Source organism: Sphaerodactylus townsendi, linkage group LG05 (assembly GCF_021028975.2).
Source record: "Sphaerodactylus townsendi isolate TG3544 linkage group LG05, MPM_Stown_v2.3, whole genome shotgun sequence".
In the NCBI taxonomy this organism is placed as follows: Eukaryota; Metazoa; Chordata; class Lepidosauria; order Squamata; family Sphaerodactylidae; genus Sphaerodactylus; species Sphaerodactylus townsendi.
This window is the reverse complement of record NC_059429.1, coordinates 47,190,195-47,204,618: the sequence shown is the minus strand read 5'-3', so window position 1 is coordinate 47,204,618 and position 14,424 is coordinate 47,190,195. Positions and strand designations below refer to the sequence as shown.

Sequence of the window (14,424 nt, the reverse complement as noted above, 5' to 3'; positions counted from 1 at the left end):
CTGAGATGCTCCTCACCCTACTGTGCCCTTGCAGTGGAGGTCTCCTCGTGTTTCCTTGCTTGTGCCCCACAGCCTGCTGTGGGGCTTGCCTACCCTGACTTTTGGGTGGACCCATTCCACAATCACAAGATTGCCAGCATTTTTATTGCCCTTTACATGACATATTGATATGTTATGTAAATGATATGTCGATGCTCCTTCCCAAGGCGAGATGCTTCAAGCCACTGCCCAGTTCCCTCCCCTCCTCTGGTCCACCTGCGGGCTGCAGTGCTGTGGTGGCAGGAGCCTCCCCTCTACTAGCACCCTACTGGCATGGAGATCAGGAAGGCACGTACTTGTGAGTTGCTTACAAAGAATGGGCTCTGCTCTCTGCAAGCAACTTGACCCCTCCCTGATCTTCACGCTGGCAGCAGGCATGGAGATCAGGAAGGTGCCTACTTATGAGCTGCCTTCAGAGAGTGGAACTCTGCTCTCTGCAAGTCACTCACTCTCTTCCCTTCTCATTGCTGGCAAGTTTTATTTTCAGATACCTCCAGTAAGGCATTTTTTTTAGCCACTGTCATATTGATATTCCTCAAATCACTATTGTGCTGGCTTGAAGAATATCGATATGACGTTTTTGTTTCTGGAAAAATTCCAGAGATCTTATTGTCAGAAATACCTGCTAGGAGTTGGGGGCAGAAAGAGACCAGAAGGAATGAAACCCCGAAGTGAGAGGAAAACATCAAGGTTTCATCACACTTGCTAATTGTGGGGCTTCTGGGATCAGTTCCCTCACTGTGCAGCAGAGCAGCAGTGTATAATCGACCAGAGTCTTCATGATATTTGCCTCTCTGATTTCTTACTGTGAGTGCAACATGCATCTTCCATAGAAAAATTACAGTGAAACAGGTTTAATTGTGAGAATTGATAAATGTACCTTTGAGCCATCTTTCCCTTGGATGCCGTCTTCTCCTGGTGGTCCAGGCCCACCCTATTTTTCAACAGAAAGTTTTAAAAAAGTTTTCATTTCCAAAAACTGTAGTGTGTATAAATAAATACATAAATAAAGTATAAGAGAATTGCTTCAGATCAATCTGGTTTGCAGTTATTACAAACTATGTAGCAGGACACCTTAATATGTGAATGTAAGAAAACTGCTAGTATGATGGGACAAATAGTTTAAATCATTACTGGTTCCTGTGAACCCTAAGTAGTCATCTTGTCAGAGGCTGCATATCTCCATTACTATATATAGGTTAGAAAGTTGGACAATGAAGAAAGCTGACAGAAAGAAAGTTGATTCCTTTGAAATGTGGTGTTGGAGGAGGGTTTTAGATATCATGGACCACTAAAGAGACTAGTGAATTCTAGATGAAATCAAGCCTGAACTCTCCCTAGAAGCTAAAATGACTAAGTTGAAGCTATCATACCTTGGCCCCATTATGAAAAGACTGGAAAAGAAAATAATGCTAGAAAAGGTTGAAGGCAGCAGGAAAAGAAGATGACCCCAAATGGGATGGACTGACTCAGTTTTCAAGACCTTAGCAAGGCTGTTAACAATAAGACATTGGGGATTACGTTAATTCATATGGTCATCATGAGTCTGAAGCAACTTGACAGCACTTAAAAATATACACATACATGGTTTATAGTACTGGCCTTCCCTCCTTCCAGTCAGTCACTGCGACAAGTAAGTAATTCTGCTGTGTCCTGGCTTTGCTTGTTTTATTGTATAATCCAGTCAATGCAGTAGAATGACCTGTCATCATAGGGAGTTTCTAACTGTAGTTCTTTCTTTCGGGTTCCCCAACCTTTTTGAGTCTGGTATTATTGGTATTATGACATGGTATGGTGGCCACAGCAACAAAATGGCTGCTACAGAATGGCTGCTGCAGGAGGTGGAGCCAGTCACAAAATGATTGCCACAGATTAACTTCAATAACACAGTGCATACACTTTGGTGGCAGCTGCCACCACAGCAACATTAAAAAAAAATCTCCACAGCCAATCAAATCTCCAATAGTCGATTGGAAACCTTGCTAGGCAAAAGCCCTACATGACCCTGCCTACTTCCTAAAAACACTTGGTGAGCACCAGAAGAAGTGACAGCGGGCACCACAACATCTATGAGTACAATGAGTACCAATTTGGGGGTAGCTGTTTTATTTCTTCTAATGAAAATAAATGCAAAGGTTAGTGACTCACACATTAATGTGAGCTTATTATACTGTCCATAAACCAGATCTTTAAACTATCCAAACATAATGAATCACATCTAAGGTTGTGTTAAGCATGTTCTAGAACCATCACTTACTCTTAAGCCTTGTTCTCCTGGTTCTCCTTGGTTGCCAGCAGGTCCACTGTCTCCCTGTCACATGCAACACATATACACAAAATCAAATTTATTTTATTTTTATTTTATTATTAGATTTCTATACCGCCCTCCCCTGGAGGGCTCAGTTGACGTTTGAAGGGAACAGTTTGACCATTTTTTTCTGAGCAGGAGGATTAGGGAAGTCAGTTCAATTGCTTGCCAGCTTCACCTCAATCACTTTTAAAAGAAATTCCAATAGAGGTATCAAGAGACAACGGGATGAGTCAAGCTCTCTCTCCCCCTTCGAAGCAGGGATCAGAGATTTGGAGGTTCCAAAATACTGGGAAGGATATCAGGAAGAAAAATATTGAAGGTTCAAGAAAGCTAGAACAGACTTCCAGATAATGGAGACTGTAGAGATCTAAAAACATCCTATGCCCAAGAACCTAGCCTATTTTCTAACATCTGATAGTTCAGATAGTTCAGAAGGAGCAGCAGTGGCGTAGGAGGTTAAGAGCTCGTGTATCTAATCTGGAGGAACCAGGTTTGATTCCCAGCTCTGCCGCCTGAGCTGTGGAGGCTTATCTGAGGAATTCACACACACCAGCTGGGTGACCTTGGGCTAGTCACAGCTTCTTGGAGCTCTCTCAGCCCCACCTACCTCACAGGGTGTTTGTTGTGAGGGGGGAAGGGCAAGGAGATTGTAAGTCCCCTTGAGTCTCCTGCAGGAGAGAAAGAGGGGATATAAATCCAAACTCTTCTTCTTCTTCATGTATAGAAAGAGAAGAGGAATTGTGTTTAATTTCTTTTGGATCCCTCACTCAGTCTGGCACTGTGCTAAAAGTCTGCTTGCAAACTTTTTCCTTTCAGTAAATACTTTTTAATGTTGGATGCTGCTAGTAGTTCTCTGTATCACATACACCTCCACCATCTTGGACATGCTATTTTTAAAAGGGAGTACCAGAAGAAGAAGAAGAAGAGTTTGGATTTATATCCCCCTTTCTCTCCTGTAGGAGACTCAAAGGGGCTTACAATCTCCTTTCCCTTCCCCGCTCACAAGAAACACCCTGTGAGGTGGGTGGGGCTGAGAGAGCTCCAAAAAGCTGTGACTAGCCCAAGGTCACCCAGCTGGCGTGTGTGGGAGTGCACAGGCTAATCTGAATTCCCCAGATAAGCCTCCACAACTCAAGCGGCAGAGCTGGGAATCAAACCCGGTTCCTCCAGATCAGAGTGCACCTGCTCTTAGCCACTACACCATTGCTGTTCCTGAAGGAAAAAGGCTGGCAGTTAGTAATGGCTATTGCTCCAGGGGCACACCAGGCAGTAAATGATCCCTGGTGAGCCCAGGAGTGGGGAAGCGGGAGACACCAAGGCAAGATCTCAGAGTTTAGAAGGGAAGCTGGGGGGTCTGAACCCTCCCCAGTGGGCAACTCCTATAGCAGTCAAGTGCTGCTCCCAGGTAAATATGAGGTGGGCACCACTATCTGGGCCACATGGATTATAAACCATGTTTTATTATGACATGTGAATAGAAACATAATTATGTCATAAATGATTAAACACTTACAAAAATGGCAATATCTATGCTGATTCACAATCAGAAGCTATCCACATGCTATGGAGATCTGTTAATGTATAGTCTCAGCTAAGTGAAGCAACTACGGCAAACAATCTTCAAATTGAATGTTTTCACAGCACTTGAAGTGAAATCTTTTTTCAAGATGTAGACAAACCTGGAACATCATTTTTTATTTCTATGATGGCAAATTAAGGAGTTCAAAGGTCTAATCTGGGGAACATTTGAAGATGAATAATGGAATGACAGTATATTCCAATAGCATCTATTGTTATCATTTTTATATCAATGCTATCAAAACATGACAACTTAAAATAATGAAATCATTTGTACTTCTGGCATGCATACCTAGCACATGGGCCACTTAAGTTTACAATTATAGCAAGCAACTGCGAGGTACTGGCTATCTCAAGACATAACCAAATGTGCTCTCATTCATCTGGTGGGAGAGACTACCATTTCTCCTCTTTCTCAAATAGTATCCTTTAAACAATTTATTCTTACGATCACCTTTGCACCTGGTTCTCCTTGGGGTCCCAATTCTCCCTCCAGGCCTGGTGATCCCTGCATTGAAGACATAACTAAGGTTATCTACTTTCACCACTAAATCCTTTCCAAATATAAAACCAAAATGTGACATCCGAGAAGAATCATACAACTGAAAAAGAAATTGACTTTTTCAACAGGTTCTTGCATAAATAAAGGCTTTTTGAGGAGTTATGTTACTTTTTAACGTGTAGGGGCTTGCAGTACCTCCTTCTCTTCAGGCTTTCATATGGCCCTTTCCGCACACCACACATAAAAATTTTTCAGCATGAAATAAAACGTTTTGTCCATGGAGTTCGGCATGGTTTTTAGCCCATGTTTTATTTGCATGCTGGTCCCTAGCAATTCTTTTTGTGAAAACATCTTGAAAATATGTTCACTTGCTCTGCAATCTCTTTAAAAGATTTCCCATGTCTCTCTGCAGTTTTCAGACTTTCTCATCAGCACCATTTTCTGAGCTTGGGCCAGCCATCTTGTGCTGCATTTCCATCAGTTTTTTTAAATTTCGGGGCGGGGGGGGGGAGTTGTTTCATGTCTGCAAAGTTACACAGACACATCACAGCATGAGGCTTTGAAGTTTCATAGATACAAATCTTAGAAATTTTAAAAAATGGAATAACCACAAAATGGCGACCAGGAAGTGTTTTCAAGGAAGTTAGTGCAGACAAATAGGGTTTTTTGAAAATGTCTGAAAAACATTCAGAAAGACCCCTGTCTCACCTCATCTAGCCCCCACTGGCTGTTACTGGTCCTGGCTTCTGCTCTGCCTGTTGCTTTTATCTGGTTCAAGCTCCAATATCTTGCTGCTTTAGTTTAACTACTGATGTCACAAGCAAGCTTTATACTAAATATCTGAGTACAAAACTTTTAGAATGGATGGATAGGGAAAATATATTGACAGATGAACAGGCGGGCTTCCACAAAGGCTGGTCGACAATGGACCAGTGCCTAATACTTAACTATTTGATAGAGAAATATGTACATATTAAAAAAGGATCTCTATTTGCAGCCTTCATTGACCTTAGAGCCGCATTTGATAATGTCACACGTAGCCGGCTATGGACAAAACTAATGAAAACTAATATTGATAGGCGTCTCCTCCATCTAATTATCAAGTTACATGAAAATACAACTGTGCAGATAAGGTTTACACATGACAGCAGGCTAACAGCACCCATTCCTACCCAGAAAGGGGTGAGGCAAGGGTGTCTCTTAGCTCCTCATTTATTTAACATCTATGTTAATACACTTATAACTGCATTTCAAGGGGCAGATACTTGCGCGCATGCCCTTACCCCCAATAAAAGAATAGCCATTCTTATGTATGCAGATGATGCAGTGGTATTATCTCTTACAAGGGTGGGACTGAAGAGAGCACTGACGATTTTTGACCAAAAGTGCACAGAAGAACTGTTAAACATCAATTATACCAAGACTAAGATAGTGCACTTCAACACTAAACTCAAGAGATCTAAATGGCAGCTGAAAGGGCAACAGATAGAGCAAACAAAATGTTTCAAATATCTAGGAGTGGTGTACCAATACAATGGGAAACCCACAGCCCATGTACAATCAGTTATTCAATCGGCTCAAAGAAGTTCACAGGCAATCTTGAGGTTTTTTCGCTCACAGGGGAACGGATTCATCCCAAGTGCAGTTAGACTGTTTGAGGCCAAAGCCTTAGCCCAATTGACCTATGGTGCTCCGTTGGCAATGATTTCAGATTTTGTGCCATTGGAGAGAGTCCTATCGATTTTTCTGAGATACTTGTTTAATACACCGAAATGTACAGCCAATGTGGTATTAAGGCAAGAAGCAGGGATGGCCAAAGTTGAGACCATCTTTTGGAAATTAACCATCAAATACTGGCTCAAAGTGCTTTCCTGTCCCCAGGGATTAATGCCTTCATTATTGGCAGCAACACCCTACCCTGGATGGCTAGAAAAGATCATATCAAAACTTAGACAGTGTGGTCTTGATCCAATGCAACTTTTGGAGATTGGAAGTAGCAGAGCAATGGGTATGGTCCACCAACGTCTTACTGACATTGAGATGCAAACAGATTTTCCCCGGCTACCTGTTCTATATAAACCACTAAAATCATGGATAGGTATTTCAGCTGCACCTTATCTATCTGTAATAACATCAGTAAGAAGCCGATGGGCTTTTTCTAGGGCTCGCTTCGATGCCTTCCCGTCAGCTAATCTGACGGGACGATTCCAAAATATTCCAAGGCACAGGAGAACCTGTGTGTGTGGCTCAGGGGAAGTATACTCAGTGTCACATATCTTACTGCATTACAAGTTACATGAAGGTGAAAGGAAGCTGTTGATCCAACCATTGTTAACTCATCATGTATACCCATTCATAGATAACTCAGATACGAATTCTGTAAGAATATTATTAGAAGATCGTGTTTCTGCCATTTCACAGAAGGTAGCTAAATTTTGTATATTGGTACACAACAAGCGTAGTTCCTTATTAAAACAAAGAGCCGCACTGTGTGATGAGGACTGTAATAATGCCTGAAGCCAATGTTATTTATTAATAGATTTTATAATGGATTTTAATTTATATTATATTTTTGTATAAGTGGAGTGCTATGTATTCACATGTACTCTGATTTTAAACTATTGGCTGGCCAAAAGGCCGTAATAATAAATATCTATCTATCTATCTAGTTTAACTACTGAATGGCATGGACTTTTCCACATGAAAGCTGATTTGAGACTTCTCTTCAATAAGTTTTTCTGGATGGGGGGGGCTATTTACACATCTAAATGACAGCATTTTAATTCACATAATTATCCTCTTTGTCACCCTGGAGCTCCAGATATGTAAATTAGCATGTTCAAAACATTTACATACTCATTCCAACAAACTGAAGTCAGATGTATAGCCGTTATTTGACTTTACAATTAACTGTTATGTTTTGTAGACTATGGGAGGCAGTTCTGGCCCAACCAAGTTTTTGACGTATCTGCAGAAAGTATTCCAAAAGATGCATGTGAAACTCCAGAAAGTTCCTTAATGTCATGTCTACTCAAAATATGGCAGGTTTAGAAGTGAGATATGGATATTCAAATACAACATGCACTGGAAGTTAGTAGGCAATTACATTTGGAAACACTATTGTAACTGTTTGGTCTTGATTTTAAAGTAATCGGATACTCACCTCAAAGCCCACTTCTCCTATAGGACCAGCGTCTCCTTGTTGTCCTCTTGGTCCCTAGTATTAAACAAAACCTTATATATTTTTGACATTGGCAGCTATGTTAAATGAACCAATTAAACAAGCACTCTACTATACTCACTCTACAAGTGACTGTTATGTAGTAAATCAATTAAAACACTTATTTTAGCATTTTTAGATAATCTATACCTGTACCATAGGCATATACTAGAACCTACGAGTAATACATTTATGCTGTTAAATAATAAAATTCTTCAGTCTATTGATTTCAGAAGTCTCCTCTGTTTTCATGTATGATGGATTCCAGAACTTTGCTAAAGTATAACTTAGCAGAGTCAACCTGAATATAAAGAGTTAATGACAGAAGCATATGAGAGATAGAGATTGCTTCTGATTGGGTGGTGGAAAGAGAGTGCCAGTTAATGAGTTAGTGGTTATTTTGAACAGAAAAGACAGTTGGATGAAAGTTCTGGAGAGGCAGTGGTTGATTGAACTGTCATTATGCATTTTTGAAGCATGCTCTAATATACGTGTTCTTGTAGGTCTACAAGTCATTCCAAGGCACAAGAAATTGCTTTGCTTACAATAAGGTAGATACATTGTTTAGTGGCACAGTTAGAAAAGTGCCTCAGTTGCCACTTAAATTAAAGAAATGGGTGGGAAAATTCTTTAATGTTCATAAACAAGTTATATGCTAACCAATGGCCACAATTGAAATGTCCAAACACACTGTATACTCTGGAAGAAACCTGTAAAAAGTCAGACCTAACAAGAGATTGTCTCAATTTTTTGATTCACCTACAATCTATTGAGGGAACTGTTGAACAGCCTGGAATCTCTGAAAGCAAATGCCAGTGTTTAAATAGAAACTTTTTAATGCTATTAGCTTCTGGTGTAAAGTCTAAGGTGAAATTAATTCTTCCTTTGTCATCATTTGTGACTTTGGGTGTCAAAACTGTCTACCTATTTAGATTTTTTGTTTTTGTTTTGCCATGCACTGGTCAAGGTATAATCAAGATAACCTCTAACTTTGTATTGTTGAAGAACAGACTTGCTTTCTCAATCAAATTTGGAATCTCCATCTAAAAAGGTGACTGAAACTAAAAAATGAATTTCTTTGGGGCTGCATGAACATGTGAATTTGATTGGGGGATGTAAATGGTTCTTCCACACAACTAGCATTGCCACAATTGCAGAATCTGTCACTATGAGTAAAATGTCATCAATGTAGCACTTATAAAGGATCCATTTATGCAGGCCCAAAGAAATTCCTTTTCTAGATATCGGCATTTTTTTAGATGGGGATTCCAAATGATCTTCTAGCCTATATCATAAGCCTACAGATTGTAATACCACCCTATATTCCAAATCTTCCATCTCAAATATCTTAAACAGAGTTTCTCATATAGCCAACTTGTTAGGCTCAGACACAATTCTACCTGAATAGTAGGCTATGATTGAATTAATTTCACTTTAATTTTGTATTCTTCTTTCTACAAGGCATTGCTTCTGCCTCAAAGCTTCTGCCTCTCATTAAGTTGCCAATGTTTTTGGAATTTTTCTCCAAGGCATTGTTTGTTCTTTCCACAAGGCTCCTGTCTCAAAGAAATTTACATCTCATTAAGTTGCCAACTCCAGGGTGTTTTTCTCCAAGGTATTGCTAGTGTCTCAAGAGAGTGATACTTCATTAGAGAGTCATAAGTCCCTATGAATGCTCCTGCTTTCATGGAGCCATACATTCTAATAATCCCGAACAGCTACATACTTATTGGACTGGATATGAGGACGGGCTATTTGCCGGATTTATTTATGGGACTTGTTTATGTGATGTGAATTTATTGTTCACTTTGTTCACTTTATTGCACTTTAGCATTATTAAATCACCTTGTACTTAATAACATGTGTTATGGTCATCTAATCAGTTAGGTTTCAAAGCCTGAATAGCAAAAATTGGCAAGTGAGATATGCCCTGATCCCCTGAAAATGCAAAGAGATGCCTGGGGGAAGACCCAAAGAGGCAACCAGTGGAAAAAAGTAAGGGTAGTGAGGGAACTGCAGTGGTCCCAGTGATGTGAAGTAGGGGTGTAGTAGTCATCAGTGCACCCTGATGCCCTTTTCACTGATGCATGATCATCAGAGTTGAAATCACTAGCTAAATTCACTTCTTTAAAAGGCTGAAATCCTTCACCAGTCCTTGGAGCCAGGTCCTTGAGGCAGTGGCTTCTAGAGCTGGGTGGTGGTGGGTACTCTTTATTCCTGGGCACATATGGCAGCCATTTTGTAGACATACAACCCTTTTACTGTTGCTATTTTCTCTTTCTCTTTTGAAGAACAGTGATAAAAGGTCACCTTGGGGGAAAAGCCTGAGAAGGACTGCTTTTTTTCACCAAGGGGCCAAGTGGCAACCATTTTGTTGGCAACCAGTCACTCCCCCCCCCCCCATTTCCTTGGGTAGTTATAACCAGGGTCCAGGCAGGGGCCTAGTTTTGTCTTCCTTTTGTCCTCTGTACTTTTGTCCTCCGTACTTGTTGGCCAAGGCAGAATTTTCTTCTCTCTCTTTGCAGTTCTAAGGAAGTACATCTGGGGCTATTAATGCTACTTTTACAGCTAGCCATTTGTTCTCAATTGAGATCACCCTGCGACTGAGCATCCCCCTCTCCTAAGAAGATGGGTAGAGCCACCAAGTGCCAATCTGTGCATCATCACAGGGTTTGGGTGCCTGGCCCACAGGGCACTTTCCTTATTTATTTTATTTTATTTATTTATACTTTGGGCTTCTAGACCGCCCCATCCCCGAGGGATTGTTTACACAGGTAATAAATAGCTGTTCTGAGAGAAAATAAGGGGCACAGTGTGAATGTGGATGGAATCATTGAAGGAAATAAAAGACTTTTTAAAGTTGACATAATGGATGACAAAATCATAAGGACAGATATATGAGAAACCTGAAAAGCTCTTCGGTGTTGGCTCCCATTTATCTATGCCATAGCAACCTAGCTGTGTGCATGCTGTACAATTTTTTCACACCAGAGCATCCAGTCAAGAAACGATAAAGTGATATCTGCAGTGATGTACTGAATCCTTCATCAGGAAACAGAGGCGAACAACTGGCCTGAAGATGTTTAGAGCAGGATTTTGTCATGGCAACCACAGGCTCAAAATTTAAGATGAATTGTAAATACTACTTATTACAAGGAAGGCAGAACAGGGCTCAATATGAACTTAGTGAAGATTTTTCACAAACACATACCTAATTACAAATCTGTAAACCTGTGATCCAAACACAACATGTGAGAGAATGGAAATCAACTTACTGGTTCGCCCATCAGACCTATATCTCCCATGCTTCCAGGAAGACCAGGCAAACCCTGAAAACACAAACCCAAGAGAAAGAAAAGCTGTTTTATTTTCCACACCAAGCAAAATTTTATTCCTTGGCTAGTAATTCAAAAATATCATTCTCAAAATCTCTTCAGAACAATACAAGCTGTTTTCCCCAGTAATATAAAATTTAAATGTGTGTAAATATGTGTGTGTGTGGGGGGGGGGGGTATCTCTGCATACTCATATCAGACCACTGGCAACTGATTACTATTTTTAGACAGTCTTAATTTAGAACGAAGCAGAAGTAATGAAGGTAAACATTTCTCAGTTTGGTATGCTATTTCTATTGCCCCCTGTATGAAACGATACAAAATATAAGATTACAACATCATTTCCAATGTTAGCACAGTTTTCAGTTTAAAGCTATGGCAATGGTAAATGTTCTCTAATAAATATTTTGGTGAAAAGTTACATAAATGCTACACAGGGAAATGTGGTTGGGTACAAATAAAATATTTTCAAAGGATTGGAAAAACTATGTTGCACTTGCCTGTAACTGTTGTTCATCAAGTGGTCTTCTGTGCAGGCATACATGGGACTGAGCATGCACAGGCCTGTCACAGAGAAGAGTATCAAGCTTTTCTTCAGTCATTCCTGTAGCAACAAAGTGCTCCCTACCCCTTGGAGCCATAGGTGGGAAGATTCCAGCCAAAATGGTCATGAGGTTGTAAGGGGAGGGAGTTATCCCCTCCGTTGTCTGACCGCTGCCATAGACTGTTCCCCTTGAGAAGCAAGTGTACACCAAACAGGAAAGATGTCAGAGTGATGAACGAACAGTCCAAAGTGGGGAAAAAGGGAGTGATGTGTGCCTGCACAGAAGATCAGTCGATGAACAACAGTTACAGTTAAGTGCAATGTTCTTTTTTATCTTCATGGTCTTATGTGCAATCCCACATGGGAGAGTAGAGTGAGACTGTGAATGAAGCCACTCTCATGCACTGGTATAACAGACAATACTGTTTTACTACTGTAGTCACTTAAACATGCTTTGTAACATTTCTCTCCCAACAGCTGTATTGCCTCTGGAGTTCACATTGATAGAATAGTGTTTGATGAATATTGATGGACTGGACCATGTCACAGTCTGGCAGATTTCTGCAATGTCCACATGTGCAGCAAATGCAGCTGAAGAAGCTTGCGTCCTTATGGAAAAAGTCCTGACCATCATAGGACATTCCACCTGGGCCCCCTCATATGCCCTGTGGATAGCTTTGCTAACTTACTTGGATAGTGTCTGGGCTGATGCATCTTTCCCCTTTTGGAGGCCCAAAAGATATAAATTTTGGTCACTCTGAAGCTTCTTGTCCTTTCTGGGTAATATAAGACTGCTCTGAGCACATCTAAGCAATTCAGGGGTTTCTCAGCATCTGATATTGGATGGGGAAATAAAACAGGGAAGACTATGTCTTGCCCTAGATCAGTGGTGGCGAACCTTTGGCACTCCAGATGTTATGGACTACAATTCCCATCAGTCCCTACCAGCATGGCTAATTGGCCATGCTGGCAGGGGCTGATGGGAATTGTAGTCCATAACATCTGGAGTGCCAACGGTTCGCCACCACGGCCCTAGATGAAATGAGGACATTGCCTTGGGAAGATATTCCATACTTGGGTGAAGCACTACTCTATCCACATGGAACTTTGTGAAAGGACGGTGGCATACTAAGGCTTGTAGATTCCATATCCTTCTAGCAGAGGTTATATCAACCAAAAATGTCACCTTCTATGACAAGTGAGCTTGATCACAAGCCATCAGGGTTTCAAAAGGTTTGGAGGTGAGGAAAGAAAACACAACGGAAATACTCTACTGGGGGACCAGCTGTCTCTTGGGCAAGGGGAAGTAGAAATTATCCAAGCCTTTGAAGAATCTCTTACAAAAAGGGTTAGAACAAAGAGATGCAAAGGCAAAACAGCAGGGGCTGATGGGAATTGTAGTCCATGAACATCTGGAGAGCCACAGGTTGCAGACCCCTGGCTTAGACCAATTAGCAGTGGCAATGTCCATGAAAGCTTTGGACATAGGTAACGCCGATGAATTCTTGCTGGAGGAATAGAGAACCCAAACAATGGGTCTGATGAACCGTCCAAGGATGGCACCAGAGTCAAATTAAGCACATTTTCCATCTGAATAATTTGTTCATCATTAGGTCATCCAATGGTAAGACCTCAGTAGCTTGTCCAAATCTGTTCTCCAGTGATGTGTCTGAAGTTCAGTCCGAACCTTCATCAGAGAACCCACATGGGTTCTTCAGAGATATGGTCCAGTGACACCCAACTAATGTGCAGAGAATTGCAGACATTGGGGTATCAAGAAGATTCTAGGTGTTGAGGAGAGTTGCAGGATCAAGATGATTCCTGGCAGAGGGGAGTTGTGGTGCCATGGAGAATTATGCTGTTGAGGTGATCTGTGGCACCAAGGGATGATGGAAGTCCAGGACTGAGGGTTGAGTGACTCACAACCTGTGCTACAAGAGTGGGGACCATGAAGTTGGACATCAAAGCAGAGTGGAGGGACCAGCTCCTGCTCCAACTCTAGTGGTACCAAGTCAGCCAATGTGAGCTGGAAAATAACCATGGATCATACAGGCCCTGTGACTTTGACCGGCAGTTACAATAATACTGATACTGATCATCTCTTGACCTCGAGCTCCACCAAGAGAACTTCCTAGACTGGTGGTGGTGTGGGGAAACTTGACGCCTTGGAAATGCCGAAACTGGTGGCACCAGCTCCCCCACTGTGGGAATTTGTTTTCATAGATGAGCAATGATTCTGTAGTAGGCTTTCAATAAACCCATGGAACTCTATTTATAGCTTCTTTTAAGGTTTATAGGTTAACTTGCATAGTGTACAGAACTGTAGACACCGTCAGACTGAAGGGCAAACTGATGGGAGGGAAGGGGCTGTCTTATCCCTCCATTGCTAGTTATTTGTCTGCAATGGAATACCTAGTTTCACACCTATGTACCCATCACACCAGGTGTGGGGGAGGGTTCATTAAGGATTTGGAGGTCATGGATTAAGGAGGCATGTCCGGCTCAGGGACTGTTGGGAATTGCCCCACTGATGGAAGGGGAACATACAGAGGCTTGTGCCCAGGTGTTTCCCATATCACTGATAACCCAGATTCATCTTCCTCATCCGGCAGGTTGAGAGATGGAGGTTACCAATTGGGCAGCAGATGGGTCACACAATGCCTTGGATCCATTCACTATGTCAGGCCAAACCTTTGCAGCTATAGCCAGTAAAAAGTTGAAGCTTGATATACACACACATAGTGTTCTATCAGTTCTCTTCCTGGCACCCACCACCGATTTATCACCAGGGCCACAAATGCTCAGTTTCACTTCCCACTTATTGGGAGAAAGAAACAGGGTTCTGTATGTTTTACTTCTAGCAAGTGGGAGGTGAGGGAGAGAAGTGGCATAGGG

At 41.5% G+C, this 14,424-nt stretch overlaps 1 protein-coding gene across 3 annotated transcripts in view; it reads right to left on the bottom strand.

The window, feature by feature from the left end:
• COL24A1 (collagen type XXIV alpha 1 chain) overlaps positions 1-14,424 on the bottom strand; it is a 247,645-nt gene that overhangs the window by 61,864 nt on the left and 171,357 nt on the right. For all 3 annotated transcript variants that reach the window (XR_007244588.1, XM_048497359.1, XM_048497360.1), the window contains 5 exons: positions 10,926-10,979; positions 7,594-7,647; positions 4,383-4,436; positions 2,297-2,350; positions 920-973 (listed from right to left, as the gene is read on the bottom strand). Coding sequence is in view for 2 of the 3 variants with exons in the window: in XM_048497359.1 (XP_048353316.1) it covers positions 920-973; positions 2,297-2,350; positions 4,383-4,436; positions 7,594-7,647; positions 10,926-10,979 (270 nt within the window). In the remaining variant the exon portion in view is untranslated. The remainder of the gene's footprint in view (positions 1-919; positions 974-2,296; positions 2,351-4,382; positions 4,437-7,593; positions 7,648-10,925; positions 10,980-14,424) is intronic.